This window comes from Erithacus rubecula, assembly GCF_903797595.1.
Source record: "Erithacus rubecula genome assembly, chromosome: 12".
NCBI classification, from domain to species: Eukaryota; Metazoa; Chordata; class Aves; order Passeriformes; family Muscicapidae; genus Erithacus; species Erithacus rubecula.
The window spans coordinates 12,751,421-12,777,266 of NC_136664.1; the positions used below are offsets into that span (position 1 = coordinate 12,751,421).

The 25,846-nt window shown below is 45.0% G+C and overlaps 1 protein-coding gene and 1 long non-coding RNA gene across 4 annotated transcripts in view; both read left to right on the forward strand.

Moving 5' to 3' along the window:
* The first annotated feature begins 819 nt into the window (after positions 1 to 819).
* CBLN1 (cerebellin 1 precursor) lies at positions 820 to 3,789 on the forward strand. Its single transcript, XM_079315946.1, has 3 exons — positions 820 to 1,374; positions 1,581 to 1,700; positions 2,846 to 3,789. Exons 1-3 carry the CDS (start codon positions 1,108 to 1,110, stop codon positions 3,041 to 3,043), a joined length of 585 nt encoding a protein of 194 aa, XP_079172072.1. The 5' UTR covers positions 820 to 1,107; the 3' UTR covers positions 3,044 to 3,789.
* A 3,189-nt stretch (positions 3,790 to 6,978) lies between these two features.
* Positions 6,979 to 25,846, forward strand: part of LOC306806791 — a 29,096-nt gene continuing 10,228 nt past the window's right edge. Inside the window, exons 1-4 of one of the 3 annotated variants that reach the window (XR_013775572.1) lie at positions 6,979 to 7,060; positions 7,132 to 7,267; positions 11,184 to 11,304; positions 19,433 to 19,625. This is a non-coding gene — a long non-coding RNA (uncharacterized lncRNA). The remainder of the gene's footprint in view (positions 7,061 to 7,131; positions 7,268 to 11,183; positions 11,305 to 19,432; positions 19,626 to 25,846) is intronic. The other 2 variants (XR_013775573.1, XR_013775574.1) reach the window with 2 other exon arrangements.

Here is a 25,846-nt window from a genome sequence, read left to right on the forward strand (position 1 = left end):
AAGGACCCTAAAGCCGCTCTCCGGGCTGGTGCCACGGCGGGGCAGGGCACGGAGTCCCGGTCGGCCGGGGACTGTCCCTGTTCCCTGCCTAGGGGACAGGGGGCTCTGCCGGCCACCAAAGGCTCTAGTCGCTGGCGGAGTTTCTTGCTCAGGAAGCCTTGCGGTCTGTTCCTCCCCGGGATGCCAACGAGGCGGCTGAAGACAGCGGAGCCTGGGCACTTCTGAAAGGGGGACCCGCCGCATCCCATCCCTCGGTGCGACCTCCGGCGGGAGGGGCGCGGGGTCTCATCCGGCGGTGCTCCAGCTGCTCGGAGGCGGCAGCAGGCCTCTGCCCCGCCAGCAGCCGCTCCCTCCAGCCTCGCCCAGCTGCACCGCGGAAAGCCGCGGCCCCGCTCCGCGCCACGGGCCCGCAGCCCGGCTTTGCCCGACGTGCCGGTCCGAGGTGCTCCACGGGAGTTCTGGAGCCCCGCCCTGCCTCAGCCCCGCGCCCCGGCGCTCCTACCTAAGCGGTGCAGCTGTGCTCTGCGGTGCGGTGCTGCGCTGCGCTGTGCGGTGCTGCGCTATGCTGTACTATACTATACTATGCTATGCTATGTTATACCATACTATACTATGCTATGCGGTGCGGTGCCGTGCGGTGCGCGCGGCTGCCGGGCACCTGCTCCCGCGCCCGCGCCCGCGCCGCCCCACAAAAGCGGCGGCGGCGGGCGGCGGCAGGCGGACTGCGCGGCCATTGGCTGGGCGGCGCGCGGCGGAGGCGGGCGCGGGGCGCTGACGCCAGCGCGGGGCCGGTGGGGAGGCGGGGCCGCGCCCCGCGCCGTCTTTGTGCTCGCCGGCAGCCCCGGCAGCGCCGCCGCCTCCCGCCGCCTCCCTCAGCCCCGCTCGGCGCGGCGGGCGGCTCCGCTGCGCTCCGAACCGCCCGGCCCCCGCTCCGCTCCGCAGCGCTCCGCGCCGCGCTATGTGTGCCGGCGCTGCCGTGCCTCCTCGCGGCCGCTTCCCACCCGGCGGGGCGCGCTCGGCCCCGCTCTGAGCGCGGCGGGGCAGGGCAGCGAGCGGAGCGGAGCCCGGACGGTGCCGCCCGGCGCGGAGCGAAGGGAGCGCGGCGCCATGCGGGGCCCGGGGCTGGGGCTGGGGCTGGGGCTGCTGCTGGGTGCGGCGTGGGTGGCGTGCGGGCAGAACGAGACGGAGCCCATCGTGCTGGAGGGCAAGTGCCTCGTGGTGTGCGACTCCAACCCCACCTCCGACCCCACCGGCACGGCGCTCGGCATCTCCGTGCGCTCCGGCAGCGCCAAGGTCGCCTTCTCCGCCATCCGTAGCACCAACCACGAGCCCTCCGAGATGAGCAACCGCACCATGATCATCTACTTCGACCAGGTGCGGCGGGGCTCGGGCGCTCCGGGGCGGCGGGGCTCGGGGCGCGCCGCCGCGGGAGAAGTTGCCGGGGCCGGTGGCGGGGCCGGGCCGGGGACGCGCCGCCCCGCGGGGCCCTGCCCGCCGGAGGGGGGGCGCTGGGGGCCGGGGGCAGCGGGGCTGGGCGGCAGTGGCCTCGCGTCGGTGCTGACGGTGCCCTTCCTTTACAGGTACTAGTGAATATCGGCAGCAACTTCGACTCGGAGCGGAGCACATTCATCGCGCCCAGGAAAGGGATTTACAGTTTCAATTTTCACGTGGTGAAAGTGTACAACAGGCAAACCATCCAGGTCAGCCCCGAGCGCCGCCGCCGGGCTCTGCGGGCACCGCGGGGAGGGAGCGGACGGGTCGGCGGCCCGGCAGGGACGGGGCCGTGCGGGCGGCGGGGCGGGACGCGCTCCTGAGCGGCCGCGGGAGCGCAGACCTGCGGCGATCTCCGCTCGAGGGGACGGTGCCCAAGGGGCCGCGGAGCCCCACCAGGCCTCCGCTCGGCCTCTGTCCGCATGAGCCGTCCCGGGCTGGCACCTGCCGCCACCTCCCAACTTGTCCGGGCAGTCCGCGGAGCTCTGGCAGGAGCATCCCTGCACAGAGCCCGTAGGATCCGCGGCCCCTGGCGGGCTTCTCACCCGCTCTCCTGTGGCAGAAGGTTTCACAGGGATTTGGGGTTCAGGGAGGTGCCTATAGCATGGAAATTATAATGAGTCTGTGCATTTCTATGCAGCTGTCCTATACCTGCTTTTTCTATGGGTTTTGATTCATATGCTGCTCTAGGCAGGGTTAATAAATTACCGGCCTGAAGCCAGGTAGCATAATTAAGACAGGAATCTGACTCTATAATGATGCACTTTGCAAAGGTGTATGGACATGTAGCACCGTTCTGGTGCAAGTGTCTTAACACCTTTAGATTGGGCAGGTAGTGTATTATTAATGTGGGGTAAGTGGTCCCGGGATCATTAATGTGAGCTTAGCAGAGCTTATTGACTGTGTTGTGGCATATTGTCTTTGCTGCCTAACAAAGGAAAACTACCCCTTGAATACACTTCAAAGGCCCTGACTCCGGCGGCTGTGGCTCTGCTCCTCGCTGTCTCTGAGGTTTCACATAAAGCCATCTTTCAATAAGTACAAGCAGACCTCTTTTCATAGCCTGAAAACACAGGCACCCTATTGAAATTCTCCAAAATAGGATCAATGTCCTGCTTTATATGCACCGAGTGTTTTGATGTGGTTGTCGGTCTAAAACAGTGGTGAAAGACTTCTTCCTTTGGAGTACATACCTTAGCTGGCTTTAGATTGGTATTTCTTTTTTATGGGGCTGGAGTTTCAGCTGTCAAAGGAGGCCTTTCCTTAACTAAGCATTTTACCTGTTAGGCGAGCCCCAGCGGTGTCATTGTCTGACTTTAATTGACAGAGGGCTTTGTTTTATCTTGCTCTTTAGGTGAGTTTGATGCTAAATGGGTGGCCAGTGATTTCTGCCTTTGCAGGGGACCAAGATGTAACCCGAGAAGCTGCTAGCAATGGAGTCCTGATTCAGATGGAGAAAGGAGACAGAGCTTATCTAAAACTGGAGAGAGGAAACTTGATGGGAGGCTGGAAGTATTCAACATTCTCTGGATTTCTAGTGTTCCCGCTTTAAATCACTTCTCATCCAAGAAAAGGGAGAAATCTCTTACAAATTCCCAAGTCAGAGCTGGGCTTGAAGAATCATGGACAGCAGACTTTTTACATTCAAATATTAAAGAAGCTTAATCCTGCTTAGGTTTGTGTACATCAGCTTTGAAGAATTACTACTTATTTTTGTTGTGTTGCAGCCAACAGGCGGGAGACACTATAATTGATCAAACCCCCATTTATATTCTTCTCTCTCCTCCCACAAAATTAGTTCCCATCTCTGTGTCATTGGTGTAATCTGCCATTGTTCCCCCATGGCTTCTGCCTCACACAAGTAGACTTTAGATATTTTCATTGTCCTTTACAGCATATTTTGTAGTTTTGTTTTTAAAACATGTTAATCTTGACTCTTTCTCTGAGTTTAACTTTTAAAAAAAGAAAAAAGCAAAGTATTTTTTGAATACATGGATGCCATGATGGAAGGGAAAATGCAATTCTTGCTGTGTACTGGCTGGCAAAAGGAAAAATTTCTACATGAAGAACTATCCACAGCCAAGGCTGACTAGAGTATTTCAATATTTCTATGTAATTCTGAGTGATTGTGAAATTTAAGGCTGCTAAATGTTTTGATGCTTGTTTTGCTCTTGTACAACGTGGCCCAACTAAAACGCCAGGAAGTATATTGAACTTTTACTATTACTCTGTAATATATGTGTGAATATTGAAAATTAATTTTTGCTTTAATTCAATAAAGTTTAAATGGGACTTTTATTTTTCTTAACCAGAAATAAGGTTTCTCAATGCAGGGCGGCCGGAGCAGGGGGCTGCTGCAGTGGGACGGGCTCGGGGGGCGCGGCCCGCTGGCCCCCGGTGCCCGCACGGGCCCCTCAAGCCCTGCGGGCAGTGCCGGCAGCCCGAGCGGACCCGGCCAGAGGAGGAAGTTTCACGCCGTCTCTGATATCCACTTATTTATAGCATTTATCTGTATTATATTCTCTAAACCAGATCGCATTTTATACGGCCGCCTAAAACCACCTGACCATGTGCACTCGAGGCTGGTACTATTGATTCGCTGGTATTATTTGTTTACCGTCTTTTGAAGATATAAATGCTATAATTTTGCAGTACTCAAAGAGATTACTACTTTTATTAAAAGGTGCGTACCGAGGATTTCGATTGTATCTAAACTTTAATGTGAAATAAACCGGTGAAACGAGCCCCGGGCTGTGTGCGTGGCGCGGCTGGCGCGGGGCTGCCCCGGCTGCGGCACCAGCGGAGCCGCGCGAATCCCCGGCTCCCGGGAAGGGATTTAATTACCTACAAGAAGGGGGACATTAATACGACCACAATAAGCAACGCTTCTCGCTTTATTCACAGGTTCTGCCCTGGAAACAGACCGGCGGGGCGGGCGGGGACGCGCTCCGCGAGGGGCGGCGGTGGGGAGTGGGGTCGGCCGGAGCCGGGGATGGCCGCGGCCCTCGGACTCCAAGTGAAACACGCCAGCCTGCTGTCACCTCTTACTCCTCTGTCACCCTGTGGCGCAGGGGCCAGAAGGCGTTCTGGCCCCGCGGTGGCCGCCCGGCCCAGGTCGTGCTTCGCGCCCCGCAGGAGCAGGGGAGGCTCGGGCCGCGCTCCTCCAGCCCTGCCAGCAGCAGCTCGCCGGGAGCCTCGGCACCTGCGGCTGGCCAGGAGCCGTACGAGGCAGCGACTGAGACTTACGGAGAAGGAATAGTGACGGGAGGCAGCCGGGCTGCGTTTTCTGGAGTTACAAACCGTTCAAGACGATCAACACATCGCATTCTCCGGCCGCAATCTCCTCTCTCAACGCGAGACTCTTTACGACTCTCACCTGAAGCCTCTGACACCGCGCCGCCTGCCTCCCGCCCGGCTGCCAGCCCCGTGCCCCCTTCGCCCTGCTCTCCGAGAGCATGGTCAGGGCGAGCGGAGCCGCCCTGGCCTCCCGTCACCGCGGGGAGTGGGCAGTGGGGGGTTGGGGAAAGGGGGGTGGGAAGGAACAAAAATTACTAGGTTGCAAGAGAAAGGAAGGCCGGCCCTGCGGTGACCTCCCCGTCTGATCGCGCCGGAGCCAGGCAGCGGCTCCCGGCTGGGCCCGCCGCGGGGGATCCCGGCGATCGCCGCAGGTGCGGGGGCTGATGATGCTGATGCTTGTCTTTTGTTTTTTTTCTTTTCCCTCCTCTCCCTTAACGCGAAACAAATAAACCCGCCACCTTCCGCTGAAAGTTTTCCCCTGGTTCTGAGCGGCTCATTAATATTGTGCAGCTGGAAATTACATTACTCCTATCGCAGCAAATCTCTGCTCTGCGGCTGTTATAAAACGCCGCCGTGGCTGCTTGAAACAGCCTCGTCTGCTCCCGCCCTCGCAGCGAGCCCCCCGCCCCGCTCAGCGGAGCTCCCCTCAGCGAACCCCGCACCTCGGGATGGGGCCGGAGTTGCGTGGTGCTGGCTGAGGAGGTAAAGCCTCCGCCACACCGAAACCCCCGTGGCGCTCGGCGCCTCACCGGGCTGGGGAGCCCTTGCCGGTGTCCTGGGAGGGGGCTCTGGCCCGGGACCCCGCCCGGCTCCCTGAAGTGCGGGCAGGTCCCGCTGCCTCCCGCCCGAGTTCGGCCGGAGCTCCCGCGGTGTCTGCAACAGCCGGCGATGCGTCCGAGCGCCGGCGGGGCTGCTGCCCGGTGATTTAGTTCAGCAGACACATTGTGTTTAAAAACAGCCCCTTTCTGCCATCCCTGCGCCCCCGGCGGGCAGGGAGAGGAAGGCCGTGAAGGTGCCCCCCGATCGGGCCGGGGGGAGCCGTCCTCGCCGAGCCTCCCGGGGCCGGCGCTACCCAACAGGGCGCTGAGCGTCTCCAGGCCAGCCGGTCACACCTATGCTTACAGCTATCGCCATCTCTACCCGTGGCCAATGCTTTGGACCCGTGTTTGTGGAGGGGAAATGTTAAATGAACACTTGGCTGCACCTGCTCGGAGCCCATTCTCATCCTGGGACCCGCCCGCACCTGGGGGAGCCAAGGCCGCTTTCCTGCCTGGGCAGCGCCGGGCCCTGCGAGCCGCGGGCGGGTCCTGGGAGGAGAACGGGCGCAGAGGGGTGCCCAAGCCGGAGGAACTGGGCACGGGTGTCGTTTTAAGCGACCGAGCCGGACAGGCTGGCGGAGTTCTGGCTGCGACCACCTTTGTCCGGGCTGTGCGGAGCCGGAGACACAAAAGAGACTGAATTTGTCCAGTAAGCAGCGGGCGGGAGCCAGAAAGGGCCCCAGCACCGAGGGGTCTCTCGCAGGGAGCTCGTGTCCCCTCAGGGCTCCGGCGGCCTCGTCCCCGGCCCCGCGGCCCTGGCACTGCTGGGCTGCTCCGGGCTCGGGCCGCGCTGCCCCCGGTAAATGAGCAGCCGCTGTCTGTACCCTGCTTTAATGTGTTTTCAGTTGATGTATGTAATGTCTGATTGAATTTATTGCTGATTAGCGTTGAGCATGAGTTTACGCAACAAGAAATTATGTTTCATTCAGTTCATTAGCATGTCTAGTGTTTGCTTTATGAGCATATCACTAATGGTAATGACCAATGTTGATTGATTTCTAATGTGAATATAATTACACAATATAGGGGAATTAAAGGGAAAATCCACATTTTTAATTGTTGGGTTTTTAGGGAGTGCGTGTGGGGGCGAAGGGGTTGGACAGGGAGAAACAAACCAACTCTGTTCTGCGCAAACGATGAGAAGGTGCAGATTAATGACTCCAGGAGGAGACGGGGAGTTTGGGCCAACGGAAGAGCAAGGCAAATGCGGTTAACTCAGGGAATAGTTATGCACACTCGACATTGCAAAATATAATTTCCCCTCGTCTGCCCCCCAGGTACATCTGGGAGCCCAATAAGTTGGTTTGGAAGCGGCCGCTCCCGAGGAGCCGGCAGAGGCAGGGCTGCGAGCATGGCCGGGCAGCCGCTCCCTGCAGCCCCGCCGGCGGCTGCGCGGCTCGGGGGCAGCGCCGCTGCCGAGCGGGGCGAGGCGAGCCCTGCCCGGGGCCGGCGGGGCGAGGCGAGCCCTGCCCTGCCCGGGGCCGGCGGGGCGAGGCGAGCCCTGCCCTGCCCGGGGCCGGCGGAGCGGCTTGGCCAGCCCTGGCAGCGGCAGTGCCGCCCCCGGCAAGGAGCGCCTTGCCCGCATCCTGCCTGCGAGCCGGAGACGGAGAGCGGCGAGTGCTGGAGAGCCCCGGCTGGAGCCGTGCGAGGGGCTGCAACAGGTACGGGCAGCGGAGCGGGCTGGCCACAGGGGGTTAGAGGCGGGGAGGGGACCGAGAGAGTACCGTGAGGACTGCGTGTGAAGAACTTGAAAGCAGCTCGTGTACTCCATCTGGTCTCTGTGTCCCTGGGGTGACCTCTGAGTGTGTCCTTTCTACTAAAAAGGAAAGGTGGCCCCGAAGGGGAGAGATCAGAGTTTTGCTGGAGGCATCTCCAGTGGGATGTGCGGAGGCAGAGCAGGAAGGCTCAGGATCTGAGGAAACCCCAGTAGTGCAGAAGTCCCGGGTGGAACTGTTTTAGTTTCACCATAAGACAAGGTCAGTGGGTGAAGTGTGATGTATTCTGTCAGCTGAGAGGTGCCAAAAGGCCTCTGTTGTTGCTTGTCCAAAAAGAAAGGAGGCCTCGTATCTTTTGGAGAGTGAAGCAATTTGTGTGCCTTGCATGGGAGGAGAGGGCAAGGCTTGCGGTGATCAGTCCCTGTGCCTTGGGGCACTTGCTGAAAATCCAGTGTGGGCGGTGATGCCTGCACTGGGTGCACTTCCCCTTCCACTAGCACCTCCTTCCTTCCCACGGTGTATTCCTAGGATACAAGGCAGTGGGGTTCCTCTACTCTGATGCTCCAAAGTCAGAAGCAGTGTTAATTTCAGTGTGAGCAGCTGTGCATATCTGGGTACAGACTATTCTTCTCTCCCCCATGACAACTTCAAGCCTTTTGTTGGACAAGAGAGGAAGATAATGCCATTTGCTTTCTGAAGCTTTATACAGCTGGGGAGATGTGGCAATGAGCCATGGCCCTTTTCACCAGTGGCATTTAGGTTCTTACAGTATGGGATTCCTAAATTGAAACAGTTGTTCTGAACTCAGGATGTATCTGGGATTCTAAAAAATCCTGTTTGTAAAATTTTCTTTGGGAGGTGATTGTGGAGCTGTTGGAGAATGGGTCCAACATTGCATGAGCATGTAGATTTGAAGAATATACCCAAGGGCCTCCTGCCTCTTGTGTCTACATCACTAACAAAGACAGTTTCAGATTTAGTGATGAGTCTTCAGTGTGCTGCTCCTGGCACTCTTGGTGTTGGTGACCTTCTAATTGACTGAAATTCTGCTAAGCTATCAGAAAAAAGAAGACCCAAGAAAGAGATGCTGGAAGAATTTGAGCGAAATGAAGACAAAAGATGTGAATAATTGTCATTCACATTAGTAATTTATGTTGCATACAATGTATTCGAAGAAGTATCAGTGCTTCAGCTGCAGTTATATTTCCAGGGTTTGTTTTTTTTTGTCTGCACAACACTTGTTCAAGGACTAAAGGTTCATGGGAGGACTCCTGCTTTGTTTGCAGTTAATAGTCATCCAGCTTGTAGTGGAAATTCTCACTGTATTGTTGGGCTTCATGCTAATAAATTTTAATGTGCCTTCAATGTTTTGGGCTTCAGGGTCATTCAAGTCAGGGCCATCCTCCTTGAGCTTCTATACTGACAGTGTTTTCCAATTTTTCCAGTAGTAACAACTGCTTGAAAACCATAAATATTTTAGTGGAAATTAGCATATTCTTGAACCTTTTCTGTTGATAAAATACCCATGCCACTAATTGCATGACAGCTGGTTTTGGTGCTGCTGTCACCAAAGCAAGTCAATATTTCTTTTTGTTACAAAATAAAAATGCTGAGACTTAAAAATGAGTTATGAACACACCATGTTGCTCACTCTACAGTTCTTTCTATCAAAATTTCTTGTGTGACTTCAGGATATTGGTCACTCTGCCTGATATATTGACCTGATAAATACCATTTCCACTGAAAGAATGAAGAAGTATTTTGTTCTTTGCCATGCATGTGGTACTGTTCTTGATTTCATAATTGTTAAAATCTGGTCCACAGGACTTGAGATTTCATGGGTCAGGTATCTTTCCTACTTTGATTCTCCCCAAATTTTTCAGCATACATTGAATCATGTTTTAAAATTATTTATTTGCATGGGTTCATAATTCCCCTCTGAATGTTTTTATACTTTCTTTACTTGGTTTTATGTTTCCTGGCTGACAATGGAGCTGAATTTCCCTACAATTCTGTCTGTTGAGGTGTGGGGAAAGAGAAGCTTCTGATGTCTCACTTTTTAATCCAGTTTTATTGTTCCTTTGCTGTCTTCTGAGTGATTAATCTCACTATTTTAGTCTTCGAAGAGCTTTTCTGAGGGCTCAGTTGTTCACACAGCCCAAAGGATTGCTGCCTCTAGTTTTGAAATGCTTGCTTTGAAATGGCAGGACCAGCTCTATCCAGAAGAGTGAGATGAGGCTCAGCAGTTATTATGTCCACAGCAAAAATTCTTAATTCCTGTAGCTGTGCACTTTGTCAGATGGCCAACCTCTTGCAGTGCTGCATTGAGCAGAGACCTTCAATGAGTTTCCTGCAATATTATTCCCAGGCCTCTTTTGTGGCTTGATTAAGCTAATTGAGAGCTCTGCTGGGAATTAACCATCATTAATGTATGTAAACCTACCAGCAGCTTTGCATTTGGCCTGTCATGTACATGAACAATTGCACAGCTCTGACCAAACTTGGAATTAATTTATTTTTTTTTTCCTATACAAAACTAAGACATCACTGTCTTGATGCACAGGTTTCACATAGCATTTTGATCTGAGAAAATAATATTTATTTTCCTAATATACATAGTGGAAGGACTTTACTGACAAGAAAGGACTTTGAAATATATTGAGAGAAAAATCAACTTTCCTCTATAGCAGGATAAGGAGGATCTTTCTTTTCTAAAGTAGAGATTCCAGGGCTCAGTTTTGAAGATATGGTTTTAATTCCAGTGGGTCATTAAATGAGTTTTTTCTGCTGACATAAATTTGCATAGCTGTGTTGCAGTGCAGTTTCTTGCAACTTATTCTGCCCGTGGGACATTATGGCAGAATTCAGGAAACTGCTGTCACAGAAATACATCCCAGTCCCATTTCCTGAATTGTTGAAAGCAGTATATACACTTGCATGAGACAAGGATTTTTTGGATGTCCAGAACTTTTGAAGAAATACATTCATATTTCTTCTTCTCACATTTCATTTGAATTTTTTTCATGGAGCCTTACATAACACAACTGAATTCTTTTGTCCGTGCTTTTAAGTTCATGTAAGTCTTCTAGATAACTCTTGAGATATTCAATAGTTTCAGTGGTAAACACGTGGTGAAATGATGCTGTTGTCCAAAAAAAAATGTTTTGTGTCTTTGTGGCTGAGATGATCTTAGTGTAAGGTAGGGCTGGCTGCTGACACCAGGCAAACTGAAGCTGCAACTCTCTAGGCCAGCTAGGCAGTACCCACAGGTTTGATCATGACTGCTTGATGCTCAAAACATGGAAATGCAGCCAAATCCCTTTGGTTATGCTTCAGCAGCTGAGAAGATGAGTCCTGTATAATCAAAAATCAACTGCAGAATGGTAATTTTAGTTTAATGTTTTTAATGTTCCCTTACTGTATTGTGTTTCCAGCAAAGCTGAAGATGTTGCAAATACAACATTGGGGTATTGCTTATAAATTGGTATGATTAGGAGCTGGTCTGATCAGTGTTAGCAATGTCAGCACATTCCAAAGAAGGCAGGGCTGCTCATTCAGGTTGACTTCATGTGCATTCTCTCAATTTGAAGCTGTGTGAATATATTTTATATTTTCCAAATGTATCTGTCACATCCTGCCTTAATGGTGACAGTGTATCACATCACACCGTGTCTCTGTCTGACTGGATCTACACTGGTGTCTAATGAATGCTTCTGCACAAAGGCTCTTGTTCTCTGTGCAGCTCAGTGAGCTCCTGTCTGACTCAGATGCTTCTCGCTCAGCCCTTTACCTCTGCAGTTTATGGAAATTTCCCTCCTGTTACACTGTGGCCAGGTTGCACTAACGCTGTTTCTGTTCTCAGGGGCAGAGGAGAATAGTGGGATGCTCCTTTCTGCAGCTGTACAGCACAGGAACATTTCTGCAAGCTTCAAGCAGAGGGGCTGTTACACTTAGGAAGCACTAAGCACTTGTGGGCAGGCAAGGTAAGCCCTGGCCATCCGGGACCAGGTGTGGCAGAGTTTTAAACCCTTTGCCACAGCAGTTTATGCCCACAACATCAGTAATGTGCAACAGTCCTTTAGAGCTTGAGATATTTTTTGCATATTCCTTCTGTTGCAGTGGCTCATTTGCTGAGTTTTCTCCACGAGTTGTGCAGCTTTTCAGTTTTTAACTGGTTTAGTAATCCTTCTTCTCAGAAGGCCCAAGACTTCAGCCTTGCCAATCAGGAGGAGAGCCTCTTGGCTGTGCTAACTCAGTTTGTGCCTGCCTCTTTGTGTATTGACTTCCTGTCATCTCTGAGATTAACTTAAAATAATTCTTGCCTTTAGTAGCCCTTTCCAGTTTTCTCTACTACCTTTGTAGGTTGTTCATGCTGTGCTTTTCCTTTTCTAGCAATTTTTTTTCCTTGTTTAGAAGAATCCTGTTGATATTCAGTATTAGGATCTCTGCTGGAAACCAGTAATACGTTCATTCTGGCTGAAGTATTGGCTCCCCACATGTCTGACTGGTTCCTCAGGAAAGGATGGAGATAGATACTGATATCTCTAGGTACTCTGTTGAGGAGCCTAGCATTTTGGAAAACTTTAAAGTTGAAAGTGGGTACATGGAGTTGAAAGCAACAAGGTACTTCATGATTTTTAAGTTAAAGCACTTAAGCATAAGCTTGCCAGCTCTGTATGCCTTCAGCTAGATAATAGAAGTACAAGAGTTGTTTCATATTTAAGCCAGCAGATAAAAGTGGCCTTTTGAAAAGTGGAACGTTCCTTTAGAAGGAATCACAAGCAACAGTCAGCTGCTTTTAAGGTGGGTAGCATAAGTGTGTTTGTGAAGACAGATGTGGAGGCTTTTTCTGTGTTACATGTAAGCCCAAGTGAGCAAGTTTGTTTCTTTGACTAATAAGTTTCTTTAGTAAACATTGTTGAACCTGACTGGCATATTATGTCCTGAAGTGCAGCAGCAAAAATCATAGAAAGAGTTGCTCTACACTGTAAAGTTATACAGTAGCTGAGGTTTGGTTTCTGTGTCTGTTTTGCCAAGGAGGTGAATTGCACTGGGTGAATTGCACTGGTGTCTTTGGCTGGTGTGGTTTACTTTATTACCAGACTGGATGGGACAGTGACTCTGCCTCTCCCAGTTATAGATGGCAAAAGAGCCTGGGAGAATTATCCTATTGGTAGCTCATTAAATAAGTATCCATCCAGGCTCATGACTGAGCATGAAGTTTCTCCTGGTTCAGAGTGAAATGTTACAAGGGAATAAAATTCTTCTCACTAAATGATAGCAAAAACACAGTAGGAGGTATTTTGTTCAGGGAACACAAGCTATTGTCCTACCCTTGTCCAGAAGGATACATACATCAAGCAGAAGATGTCTTCCTTACATTCCAGCTAAATCACTGTTATTTCTTCCAGAATACTGCTGCTTCCTTTTCTAGAGATAAAAAAAACATAGCTCACTGTCAGGAGATAATTCCTTCTCTTGGGCTTTCTGTCCTTGACCAGTAGAAATTTTTATTTTTCTTAGACAAGGAAGCCTTTCTTTATCCCTGGAAGATTAAATTGTCTTGCTGGTAGATCTGCCTTACTGAAGAAATAGAGGAGGAAAAGCAGATAGGGAAGAAATAGAAAAGAAAATAATTTCAAGGTATCTTTATAGTGTCCTATTGTTAGGATGTCAATTACTACCATATATCACCTACACAGCAAACTTGTCATAGCTTGGGGTATATATTTTTGTTTTTTTGTTTTTTTGTCTCTCCACCTAGTCGAAAATGTATCAGTTATCCATATGAAATCTTTTTTATTGCTGGACTCATCTTGAAAGTATAGCTGTGATGCTCAGAGGTATTTACTTTTTAACATCCTGTTCAGAAATATGAATGTTAAAAGATCATAGTTTTTAAACTCTAGTTGTACATTCCCTGGGAATAATTGAAAAAAATTATGCCCTTTTGAGCTTTTTGAGTTGGCACAGCTCTTGAAGTGCTGATGCCTCACATTAGAGTGGTCAAGAATGGTAAATTTAGCAGTGTGTCTGTAACTGGGGGCTCTGATTTAACTGTAACACTCCTTTTGATGGGTTCAGGGTGCTTTAGTTATCGTAAACTTGGATTTTCCAAAATAGTGTTTAGGAGTAGAAAGAAGCTTTAGGAGCTGAGAAAACCCCAGTTGCCTCTGTAAGGGGCAGAAGGGAGGCAGCCCAGCTGGCCAGGCCAGGCACAGGATGCTGCCAGGGCTGTTTCAGGGCTCTCATTGCTGGCAGACATTGCTGGCTGGGCAGCTCTTAGCAGGGGCTTTGCCTCCACTGCAATCACACATCCAGAGCAGCAGGAGAGAAGGCAGCCACTTATTCACAAAATACATTGACTTGCAGACCTTAGATACAGATCTTCCCTTTTCTTGGTGCTGTGGGAACAAGAACTGACTTGTGTTCCTTGGAGCCCAGATATTCATCCCACCCTTGGGAGGAGGGGCAGGTCCATCCCTACACCCTGCAGTGATTGTGTGACCTCTGAGAGCAGCTCCTGTCCTAATGCTTTACTTTCAAGCTTCAGCAGTGACTGTGGCCAGATTTCAGGAGGGCTCCCAGCTCTCCCTGGGGACAGAGGGAGGATAATGAAGGCAGCTAAAAGGTGAGAGGTGTCTGCTTGTTCACTTCTCCCTTGGTCAAGCTCTCCCTCCTTGATCTACCTAGTTCTTATGTAGTCAGCCCTCTATTCCTTTCAATTAGAGATCCATCCTACTTTTCTGTCCCTTCCAGTTTGTGGATTTTTATCCCCTCTCAAGTCCGTTTCACTTGTATTTCTTCTTTGCTTTCATGACTCAGGACTTTTTTTCCTCATTTCCTTCATGTGTGTAATTTTTTGTGGCTGGAACAGTGTCCTCCTTTTCTGAAAGGAAACATCAGTCCAGCAGGAAGATTAAAGGAGATTTTAAAATAAATTCATAGGGAGTCTCAGAAACTGGAAGAAAATGGCAGCAAGTTTCAATTTAAGCCTTATTTCTGTATAGAATAATATAATTCATAATGTTATCAATATCCATAAAAGCATAAAGAAAAGGCATCAGTAGGGGTCAAAAATATCAAAAGCCCTGTAAAGGATATAAAACTATAATTTCAAAATACTGTAGAAGAGGAGGAAGGGCCAGAACCCCAAGTAGCTGGCTATTTGGAAAATAACAGCTTTGAAAAGATGTAAAATAAAGCCAAAAAAGAAGCTCCCCCAAACTAGCAAAAGAGAAGCCCATCTAGGCCAGTTTTAGTGAATAGGTTAGGAACTGAAGAGGAAGGGAAGGTTAAGCCATTATTTGTTTATGTTGTATGCAGAAGGAAGAAATAACCACAAACTTTCCTTTGGGTAAAGGGATCAGAGAAGCACTGACAATACAATTTGATTATATTGCTCTGACAAAATAAATAAAAATACACAATCTCTCAGCTTTCTTCTCAAACTTCCTCTCTGTCTTTAAATAACTGAAAATGAAAAACCACCACAAAATATAAATCTCAAAAATGAGCCATCAAAATGACAAATTCTTTAAACTTAGAGGTTAGATCACAAATTCTCTTCAGTTGTAATGAGCATGATTAAAACCATAATATTTCCTTCTATACCACCTTGAAAAGTAAGTAACTCAATGGAGAACTGTAATTATGAAATGTTCCATGTTCTACTCTCATTTAACACTGCATTTCATACCAGCTACAGCTGCTATTACTGGGAAAAGATTTGAATAACCTCTGTCAAATTTCCCACAAATGGAGCTTTATCTGCCACCAGTGTGGACCTACAACTTGTGGCATGGTCCCAGTGCCTTGGAGACTTCTGAGCTTTGCTTGAAAGAAAAGCAGAACTGAATGAGATTTTGATAGGAGTAGGTTAATAAAATAATGATAAATTGCACCAAAAGACACACCACATTTAGTTTATTTGTCATAGGCATGGTTATCATCCTTTTGCCCCAAGGACTATTTTCAGGTTATAGGAATCTGCCTAGCTTCCAACTTACCAGCAATTTTATTTATTTATTTACTTACTTATTTATTGAGGCAAATGATGATTTGCATCTGGTCTCGTGTGCAGCAGTCTCTGCTTCACTGCTTATTACAACTGTTAATTTGGATGTTCTGCTTTGGGCCCTGGCAGCATTAGGCACTGGAACATTGGAAACAAGGAATGCTTCTTCCAGTTCCACAGGGGAGCAAGTAAGGAAGAGGGTGAATCTTTCCTTATCCTGTAGGAGAAAGGTCACTGTTTTCCTCTTCCCAGTTAGCTAAATTGTTCTGAATCCAGGACAGATTTGATTTTGGAAGTGATGATGAAATGTTAGGTGTGTAAGGCTAGTGCATATTACTGGTATCAGGGTATTCAAGGCTTCTTTCCTTGTCAAATAAGAAAATTCTAGGTTTGCCTTTTCAAACTTCAGATGTTAAATTCTGCTCTTGTGTTACCGCAATGTCATCTTAGTAAGTTGATTGGTTTGATTTGATTTGAGTTAGTTCTAAATGTTGTTCTGCAGAAACAGGGAAATTGAAGATATCTATCCCAGGCTAGAGGAATGAAAACCAATCTTGTGACCCTTCCCTGGTAGGCCCTGGGTGTGTCAGGTCTGTGCTCAACTCTAGAGACCCCTGATGGGATGCTCAGCTCTTACATGATGCCACTTGCTAATGGGAACTGCCTTGCAGAATTCTGTTAAGCATAATAAGGTACATATTGGATAAGAATAAAACCAGCTCAGCTTTATTATGTGACTTGCATGCCTGGTAATGAATAGAAGGAAGGCACACACCTTCATGAACAGAGAAATTTAATATAGTCTCTTCCTGGAGTTGTACCAGTGGGACTGAAAGTTTATTTCAGCATTCCAAGGGCAATAAAAAATCTAAATTTAAACTCAAAATTTACTCAAAAGAGTACCCAGAGGCTATGTACTGTTCAAACTTTGTTTAGGTCATAACTGCTTATGTAAAGTTAGTTTGCACCAGCTAGTTAGGCTTTGTTTTTGAGCAGTACCAAGGAAAGGCAGAGTGAGAGGAGGGGATGCATCTCAAAGTTCAGCTCTGCTTTACTATTGCATTTAATTCAGCTCTTTACTGCTTGGTGCAGAGCTGTGTGGAGAGATTTGTAGCCCTTAACCTTCCTTGTGCAGAAACCTTTATTCTGATCTATTCCCATCATTAGGCATCTCAGATATTTGGGTTTTAAGGGAAATGTGAAAAGGTGGGGTGAAGAAGATGCCAAGTGAAATTTTGCTATAGCAGGTAAATTCTGTTAGTCATAAACACAGACTGGAAGACTCAGTATGAGCAGTAACCAGGTCCTCAGTTCAGAGTTTCACTGGTCCATTGTGCCTTGTGAAATCTGTCAGCCTGACTTAGCAGAACTGAACATTTCAACTTTTCTTGGAGCAGGTATCAATGGGAGTGGCCATAAGATGTAAAAAGTGCTGTCTCTGGCTTCTGTGAGAGAAAATTGCAAATTTTCAAGCATTTAAAATACAGTTTTAGGGAAATAATTAAAGTTACCAGCAATGTTTATTTATTATCAGTTTGTTCATTCTTTGAAATAGTTCTGCTATGGGAAGCATGCCCAATATTTAAGATATTTGATATCACAAGAAAAATTGAAGAAGACTAATTTACATAAAAATACCACTTATTATTCAGGAAAGGTCAAAAAAAGTTTCAATATGTTGAAAGACTAATATGCATAAGATGTAATCTCCAAAACTGACAGTCTCTGAATCTGCAGATAAGTACACAAAAAACCCAGCTGAAGAGAAATCCTTGCAGTTTATAACCAACTATATATTTTAAAATCCTCTAATATGTCTCTTGATAAAGGTTTCAAATACTTTTGTTTCTTCTGCATCTTGCCAGTCCCTCTTTGCCATCAGCCCCTGTTTTAGGTACCTCTGTCTATCTTACCTGCCTTCCCACATGTACTTGGACCTCCTTTCTTCCTTTGATATCTATTTCACCATCACTACTGTACCCTTATAATTTCCTATACTTTTTACATCCACTGTCATTCAGCCATTAGCATTGCTAATTTTTTTCCCAGTCTCATAATGGTGTCTTACTACAGCTATAGGTTTGAGTCTATTCCTCTGTGCACTGAAATTAATTCAGTTTTCTTTTGGTGAGTACACACTGAGGATTTCCTCTGGTATCTGTTGTCCAGATTTCCAGCTATCAGCTGACTCAGCTTTCCTGAAAATGCCACATAATTTATTTTTCTTGATTGTCCCACTTCACACATACTATATTTGTAGTTTCCTTGTTGATTTTATTAAAGCAATTTTATTAAATTGTCTTCACCAAGATGGCTTTCCAGCCATGAGCAAATGTTAGCTATTCCTAAAATGAATGCATGCATGTTTCTACAGTACTTGCCACCATGATCTTAAAAGATAAATATTTACTGTTCAGTAGAACAGTTACTTTTAACTGTGGATGTGCTAGAGCTTTTTGTTGCTGTTTTGGATTGTGTTCAGATTGGACAAACATCTAGGTATTTGTTGTTCTTCCCAACTTTATTTAGGCATTTATGAAAAAAAAAAGATTTTGATTTTTATTAATTTCTTTTACATGTGTTATTTACTTCAATCTTAATCACCTGAGAATTCTGAAAATACGAATCTTCAAAGCAGATGAAACAAAAGTTGCAGCCTTAGAGGCTTCTCTGGGACAGAGCTGTTTCCTCTAACTCACTGAAGACATTACTTCAGAGAGCAAAAAATTTGTTCTCCATGGCACTTCATTACTTGGCTTCCTTGAAAGACCCAGTTCAGGGGCTGGTTGCTTCTGACAGCAAGAGCAGTTGCTGCAGTCCAGATGAAGGATCTGACTGTGGCTCTAGGATATGAGACACAAACATTAGCATGGACAATACTGCTGTTATATGGTAAATAACTTCACTTATTTGCATGCTATACTGATTATTTGAGGCTATTGGTATTGTTATCAAATATTCATTTATTTTTAGCACCGTGGCTTGCAAGTATTAGCAGGAAACTCAAATTTTTATTGTGTAGTTTTTATATTGTGTGTTCTCCATAATCTCACTGGTTTCTTTTTACTCACAGCACCAGCAGTGGCAGCTCCCTATCTTTTTAGATTTATTACACAAGAGTGAGCACAAACAAGAGAATTATGCAAATGCAGCCAAGTGCCCAAGAATGGCACAGACTGGCAAAGGCTTGGATAAATGTCCTACCAGACACATGCACGTTTTCCCAGCACCTCATAACACCTTTGCTTTTTTGTCAACATGATGTGGTGTGTGATGCTACCTACACAGTCCCCAGGAAATGTATGGAGAAGATGTAGTTATTACTTGCCATTAAAAATTGCAGAGCTCCTAGAAAAAGAAAAAAATTCAGCTTTAGTATCTTTCCCCTTCTCTTAAATAATATTATAGTAATTAAATTTTAATATGTAAGTTCTTTTTAGGTCATTAGAGGTATAATGCTGCATATATGTGCCTCTTCAGGAAACAATTCAGTCCATAATCTCATAATGTTGATTCTACCTGGCAGTTTTATTTAAACTTAATTTCTTTTTCGCCTAATGCTGTTACCCCAAGAGTTATGAGGCAGGCATCAGCTGACAGCACCAGGGGAAGGATAGGTATTGACAATAGCATAAAAGCAAAAGGGGAGGAAAAAGAATAGCTATTGTAGCATTTATCAGTATTCTATTAATAGTCTGCTCAGACACAACTGTGGAATAAAACAGACGTTCATACTGCAATTTCTTGCAAAGGTTGAAGCTGTTCATCTGCATTGTCACAAGGCAGAAGTCTAAAGCTTCCAGGTATTATAGCTGTTTCACTGTATTGTTATAATCAGAAGAAACACCTTAGAAAGCCATTGCCTTGGGTGTAAATACTCTACCCCATTCCCTTTGGAAGGAATGCAGATACAGCCAGCCATCCTTCCTAGAGTGATTTTTAAAATAGTGTCTTTACAGTTTGAAACAAAACTATTGTCAAATACTCCAAGCAGGGAACAGGGCCAGGAGTCTGTTAGTTTAGGGCTCAATTGACCACACACAGAAGTAGATGGAAAGTCTTTTATTGTTTTTGGTGTTTTTTTATTGTTTCAGTGAGGGAGAATGTTTTCACTGTGTGTACCCAGGCAGAGATAAGTTCCTCAAATGCTTATGTTCTTTTTTGTTGTAGAAGAGACTGGAGCAACAGGATGGGAGAGGTGCCCAGAGACAGCTGCCAAGTCTGTGAGTTTGGAAACCCACCTGACCTAGGGCTCTGGGAATGCCTGCAATATCCATGGAGAGCTCTGTGAGTCTGACTCTGGGCAGCAGCTGTGCTCTTAACTGTGCTCTCTTTCGGTGCTCTCATGGAATGAGCACATTTGAGGCTGAAACAGAGCTCCCTTTTTGGGTCATGGGCTGGTGTCAGCCCCAGTAACTCTGCTGTCCTGAGACACCTGCGTTAGGAGGGGGAGCTCTCCAGAAGAGACATCTGACTCAGCCTCTGCAGGTGTCTCATTCCCTCTCCTTGGTATTGCAGAGTTTTAGGGCAGCTGCTTGCTTAATTAGGCACCTCATCAAGTGTGGTCTGTTAGGGAAATGACATTGGGCTCTGTTGCACTGAGAGTTATGAGGGCAAACTTGTGAAGACAAAATAAGGGGGAATGAAACTAAAGAAAACCAACCGAACAAACAAACACAAAAAAAAGGGTCAGGCACTTGTTGGTTTTTGCATTAGCCAGCCCATGACCTATTGCTGCTTTTCCAGGGGGGCAATACACTTACAAACTGAAACACAGTTAACATTTTCTTTCATGTTGATGCCTGCAGATTTTGTCCAAGGTCTTATTATAAAGAGCTCACTTCCTCCTCAATGCACATTCCTGCCACAATGTGATTGTTAAGCAAGGAGAAAGTATTACAGTGAACAAAGCAGGTTTTCAATGATGAAATTTCAAAGGGTCCAAAATACTCCTCAAAATTGGTTGCAGTTACCCAACCATTTCCTCAAAAAAAAAAAAAAAAGGAGAATAATTAAAATGTTTTTCATGTACTCAAATATTTCATTTTTGTTTTAGTGAACTTGAACTGGTTTGTCTCAAGTTCTAAGACATGCAGAGAGGATTTAAAATTACTTGTCTCTGAACATTTTGAATTTCAAAAATGAGCTATTGTGTTAAAATTCTTATTTTAAAACCAGGTCAAGAAAATGTATATATTTTACTTGTTGAAAAAAAGCTGTGTTTTCCTAAAACTCTTTAATGAATTTGTTCTCTTGAGAAATCCTGGATTCTGAAATTAAAACTGCCATTGGATTTTCAGTTGGAATATTTTATTGTTGCAATTGTGCAACAGAGGTAGTTAACTAGAATCCTATATAAAACCTATTTAGTCAAAATATTAGGACACTGAAGTGAATGTGGATTGTATTAGGGCTTGCCATGTTCAAGATTCTTGGCAGAAAAAGGAAGGAGAAAAAAATATGTAATTCTATGCCAGTATTCTCAGTTGTAAGATTTAGCTATAATTATTCTGTATATATTGCTTCATGTGTCCTTCTCTGGTCAGTTTTGTGAGTTTAGATTTTGCAAGCTGAGAAAATTTAAAGAAAGTACTGCTTTCAGGTGGAATGGTTTCCATTCTTAAAAGTTATGAGTGATATTGGATTGTGTTTCTAAGGACAGAGAGTATTTGGTAACTCTGTAATAATTGCACTAATGTCTCCTCCATCTTGCTGTTTGCACTAGCCAGCCCTTGAAAGGAAATATTTTGTGTGCACGTTTCTGTTGTCTGCCTTGTGTCAGAGAATGCATGTAAAATGCTACCCAGTCTGACACCTGCTTTGTCTCCAGTGTTTTGCTTGTGTAAATGACTTCCCAGCTGCATGGAAACAGGAAAAATGTCTCCTGATTCAAGCAAAACTTTCAGCTTTCTGGAGGTTACTCTTGAAGTCAATGAGATGGAATCTAGTTGCACTTGTTTTATGTGAGACGAACCAGCCTGAAAAAGTCTGAGAGATGAACTTGGTTCTCCTTTATTTTGGTGAAAGTTTCTGGCAAGCAAAATGCATTGATGAAATGAAATTAACCCCTCCATCCCCAGCTCATGTAAGAGATTTTGCAATGCACTTGTTTTCATCCAGTTTTATGAACATTGAGATTTCCACTGTCTCAAAATTCTAGGAGGAAGCTTTAATCCCTTTGGTAGCTGAAGTAAAAGGAGACACTTGAAATTATGAATGAAGAATTTAAAATTTAGCATTAAAAAGGTGAAAAAGAAACCAGTTAGAAGAGAGTAAGGTCTGTTGAATGCACTTTTGTATTGCAATATTTTAGAAAAACTGCTCACTAAAGATTTTTAACAGAGAAGCATAAGAAGATAATTCCCTTTTTTGACATGCTTTACCTTTGCAAAGTTCCTGGCTGTTGGCAGGTACAAGAAGACATGTACTACACTTACATGCTATCAGTGCAGCAGGCTTTGAAAAATGTCTAATGCATTGGCATATCTGACAATTTAGGGTATTAGTTAACAGTAAGACTTTGTAAATAGAGTGAATTTTAGCTCCAACTGCTGACTTGAGCATTCAGTCAACATCTGCAGTACAGGGCTGAACAACAAATAATGTCATTTTATGCTATAGAGATTGAAGTTGGCATTATACAATCTGTATGGTTCAGCCTTAGAGCAGTAGTAATTGCAATGTATTGAAGTTTTGCATTGTAATAAAAATAGAGACCATTAGTGGATACCATTTATGTCATTAGTATTTAGAGTCTGTGTGTTGCAGCTTTTTTAGTGCTCATAAAACTGTCTCTGCTTGCAGATATGTGACAGCACTGATATAAATTTAAATGTTTAGAAATCCATAAGACATAAAATATAGATAGTAAATAGGGGCATAACATTATAGACAGAACCTTAATAATTTGGCACACAAATTATTATATATTTGCATGTCTAGTGCAGAAATTAGCATAATGGTGCTCACATTTATACTACAGATGAACTTGATTAAGCAAAGAATAACAAGTGAATTAAAACTGAGGCATATCATGCAGTTACATCAGAGAATACTTTCAGGTCCCCAAAAGGGAATTTGTGATGATAAAAGGTACATCTTCTACATACATCTGGTGGGATATTGATTTTTCTCTTTATAGACTTTTTATTAGTTACAGCACCTGTTCCACTAACAAGTATTACAGTTGTTTTTAAGAAGTGATTATGTTAATTAAACAGTAAAAAAGATAATAAGGTAGTTAGGAACCCTAAGATAGGGATTGGCTGGCACTAATTTAACAGTTGTGGGGCCAGCCAGAATAGGGAAGGTTATATGGTGTCTAGCCCAAAAGAGCAATATCCTGTCAGAAAATTAGAGGCTGGTCTGAGGGCAGGGAAGGAGCTGGCTGAGGAAAGAGTTCTTTGGAGGGTGGGGTGGGAAGTAGTCCAGAAATACAGTACAGGATGATTTCCCTTAATTCCAAGTGTTACACATGAGGCAGTTTGGGCTTCCCAGTATATAATTTTTTTCATGAAATGTGGGACCTTGTTTGATTTCCATGCATCAGATCTCAGGGAAAGCTGTCTTCTCCCTTTGTTTTAAGGAATGCCACTTGGATTCTGCTGGTGGTTGCACTAACATCTTTAAGAGGCTCCCATCAAAGTTGATTTTTCCTTAGGAAGTTGCCACCATGGTTGATTTTCCTTTAAGAGGCTTCTCTTTGTGCTTTACTGACCCTGCTTTCTGTGTCAGTGACACATTTGAAGCAAGAGATTCTGAGATTTGTCTTCTGCACACTCCATGCCCATTGTCCTCAGCTCTGACCTTTACATCCTGGAAACACCCTGCAGGTTTGTCACAGAGCTCTCAGGGGATTTGGAAATCAAATTATACAGCACTAAGGAAGAGCACAGAAAACTATAAAAACACTTCAGTCATTAAGAGCAAAGTGACAGCAAGCAGTGTTAGAGTATGAATCCTTCCAATTAATTTTCATTTCAGAGCACTTTTTGTAACATTTTCATTCCAAGTTTGTATGAATTCTTTGACAACATTAGTTGTGTCATTCAAAAGAAAAGAAAACCTTTGATAAACCTTCTGAGTCTCTTTACTAAACAATGATAGTGCCCTGATTTCTTTGAATCCTCATAGCTGGGGAAGGTGATAGTGGGAATGTACATTTGCAAAAAGCTAGTGGCTTACATTAATGGTTGTTAAGGTATAAAATGAGTTGCTTTTCAGAAGCTCAAATAATAAGCAGAAGCAAAACATAAGCTCTCTGTACAGTGAATATAAATAATTCTTTCTGTGGCTCCTAGTATTTCTTACAATCTAATTATGGAAAGTGTTAACTGAAAATCATATTGCTCCATTTAAAAAATACTTTTTGTCTGTTTATCCGTACAAAACAGACCAAAATGTAAATCTGTAAAATGCTTTCCATCTTCAAAGCAGCTATTTATATTCATCTAAATTCTGAAATCTTTTTGAAACTTTCATTTTTATTTCAGATTGTGGGATTCAGTGTCACTTCTTAGCACATTGAATGCTGATGGCTTTGAACATACAGTATGGCACTAAGCGATAACTTGTGCCCACTACCCTGCTGAGAGGCAATTCTAAAGGAAAACTGAATTTTATGCTGGAGTTTTGGCTGATTTTAGAATTAGGGGAAATATTAAAGTGCATATCAAAATATTTTAATTCCTTTATACACCACATAGTTGCTTGTTACCTTATTTATCTAGTTAACAGCAGAGAATGCTTTCTGAAACTATTCTTCACTAGAATTACTAACCCCACTAAATTCTAATGCAGGTGATAGATAAGTTTTGCAGTAAAAAAAGTGTTATTCTTGACTGGATCTGTGCACACTTGTCAAAAGCATATGTAAAGGGAGAAGAGTATTGGAATGATGTAAGAGAAATGGGCTCCCTAAAATCTATTGTCTCATAAGGCAGAAGGCAAAAGACTGTTTGGATATCTGACAAGCCTGTGTGAACCTGAAAAAATGCCATACTTCAAGGTATTTCTACTGGAATAATTGGATTAACTGTAGTTACCATAAAACCTGATGCTAAATCTGAGTGTAGCATATTCCCTTAAGCAGGACAAGTAGATTCAATGTTTTGAATTGTAAATGGATGTTGAATTGTTGGTACTTGAAAGTAGCTGTAGGACTGTGCAAAGCATATTTTCCTGTATTTTCTAACACCTATTTCTTTTAAGTTCACTCTTGTTCTGACTGCTGTGTGATTCCTGATATCTCACTGCTCTCTTGTACTTCTGTCTTGCAGGTAGACAGAGTATCATCCCAGATTCTTATGGGGCATTCAGCCTTATTAGATCACCCAAATTACTACAGGTCATAGCTGAGATGCATTACAGGAATTTAATAGGAAAACTCACCCAATATAGGCTCTGCTGTTCTTATGACTTCTTACTGCTTTCATGAGAAGTGAGGGAGATTATTGAAAGACATATTTATAAGATATCCAGTACAGTGCAGCTGCACTCCAGTTTTATGCCAAATTAGGTATTGAACCTGAATGAATTTGGGCATCTGCTGCAGTGCAGATTGCAGGTCACTGTGTGACCTCACACATGTAGGATGGCCTCCTCCAGCTTTGTTTAATCCATCTACAAAATTGAGAAAAACAAGGACCTCCATGAAGAAAACAGGTATGCATCTGGGCACAACTGCCCTGGGTAAATAAATTACAGAGAAAGCAGAGGCTCAGCTGAAGGAATAAGAAAGAGGAAATATAAGTCTCTTTGTGTCCTACACACATTTGCCATTAACTTAGTGGTGTGCTGTGTTCACATTTATTGGGTGTGTTTAGTCTCACTGGACTTCCAGCAGAACAAATCTGGGGTCATTGTCTCTGTCTGCAATTCAGTGCATGAGAAGCACTATGCAGGTAGGTTTATTAGAGGGAACATAGGCACAGGCTTTAGTGACTTGTGAATGAATCAATAAAGCATGTTCCTGTAGGTTTCTGAATTGTCTCTTTCATTAAGAATGAAATTGGACAGCAGAAGATTGATTTCTGTGGCAAATCAGAGGGTTTTTTATAGACTTTAATTCAAACTGTGGGTTTTTGAAGTCAAAAACCTCCATCAAAAACATTCTACAGGATTTAAACTGCAAAAAGGATCATAAATAGTTTAAATTTCCTTTTTCAGAATAGATTTTTGAACTCAGAATTACATGAGACCTAATCTTTAGCAATGCTCAGAGCTGACTAAATGAGTGGCAAACTGCTAAGCTCCCACAGCTGAGGATCATGGCTTACAGAGTACTGGGCATGGTGTTGGTTAAAACATATTTGGAAGGGCAAACATTCACAAAGAAATGTTACTGCTGAGGTTATACCTGAGATTTGTATTGCTTACAGCAGATCTTGACAATAAAGTGTGCTGTGTGATGATTATACAGGTAAAGAACAGTCTTAAGTTTTAGCAGGGAGCTGTTTGATTCTGGTTATTTTTGCAGCATCACCACATGGCTGTGAAATTCCAAAGAA

Coding starts and splice junctions, on each gene's coding strand:
- CBLN1 (XM_079315946.1), top strand. CDS start 1,108: ATGCGGGGCCCGGGGCTGGGGCTGGGGCTGGGGCTGCTGCTGGGTGCG. Junction 1,375..1,580: donor TGATCATCTACTTCGACCAG/GTGCGGCGGGGC, acceptor CTTCCTTTACAG/GTACTAGTGAATATCGGCAG. Junction 1,701..2,845: donor ACAACAGGCAAACCATCCAG/GTCAGCCCCGAG, acceptor CTTGCTCTTTAG/GTGAGTTTGATGCTAAATGG.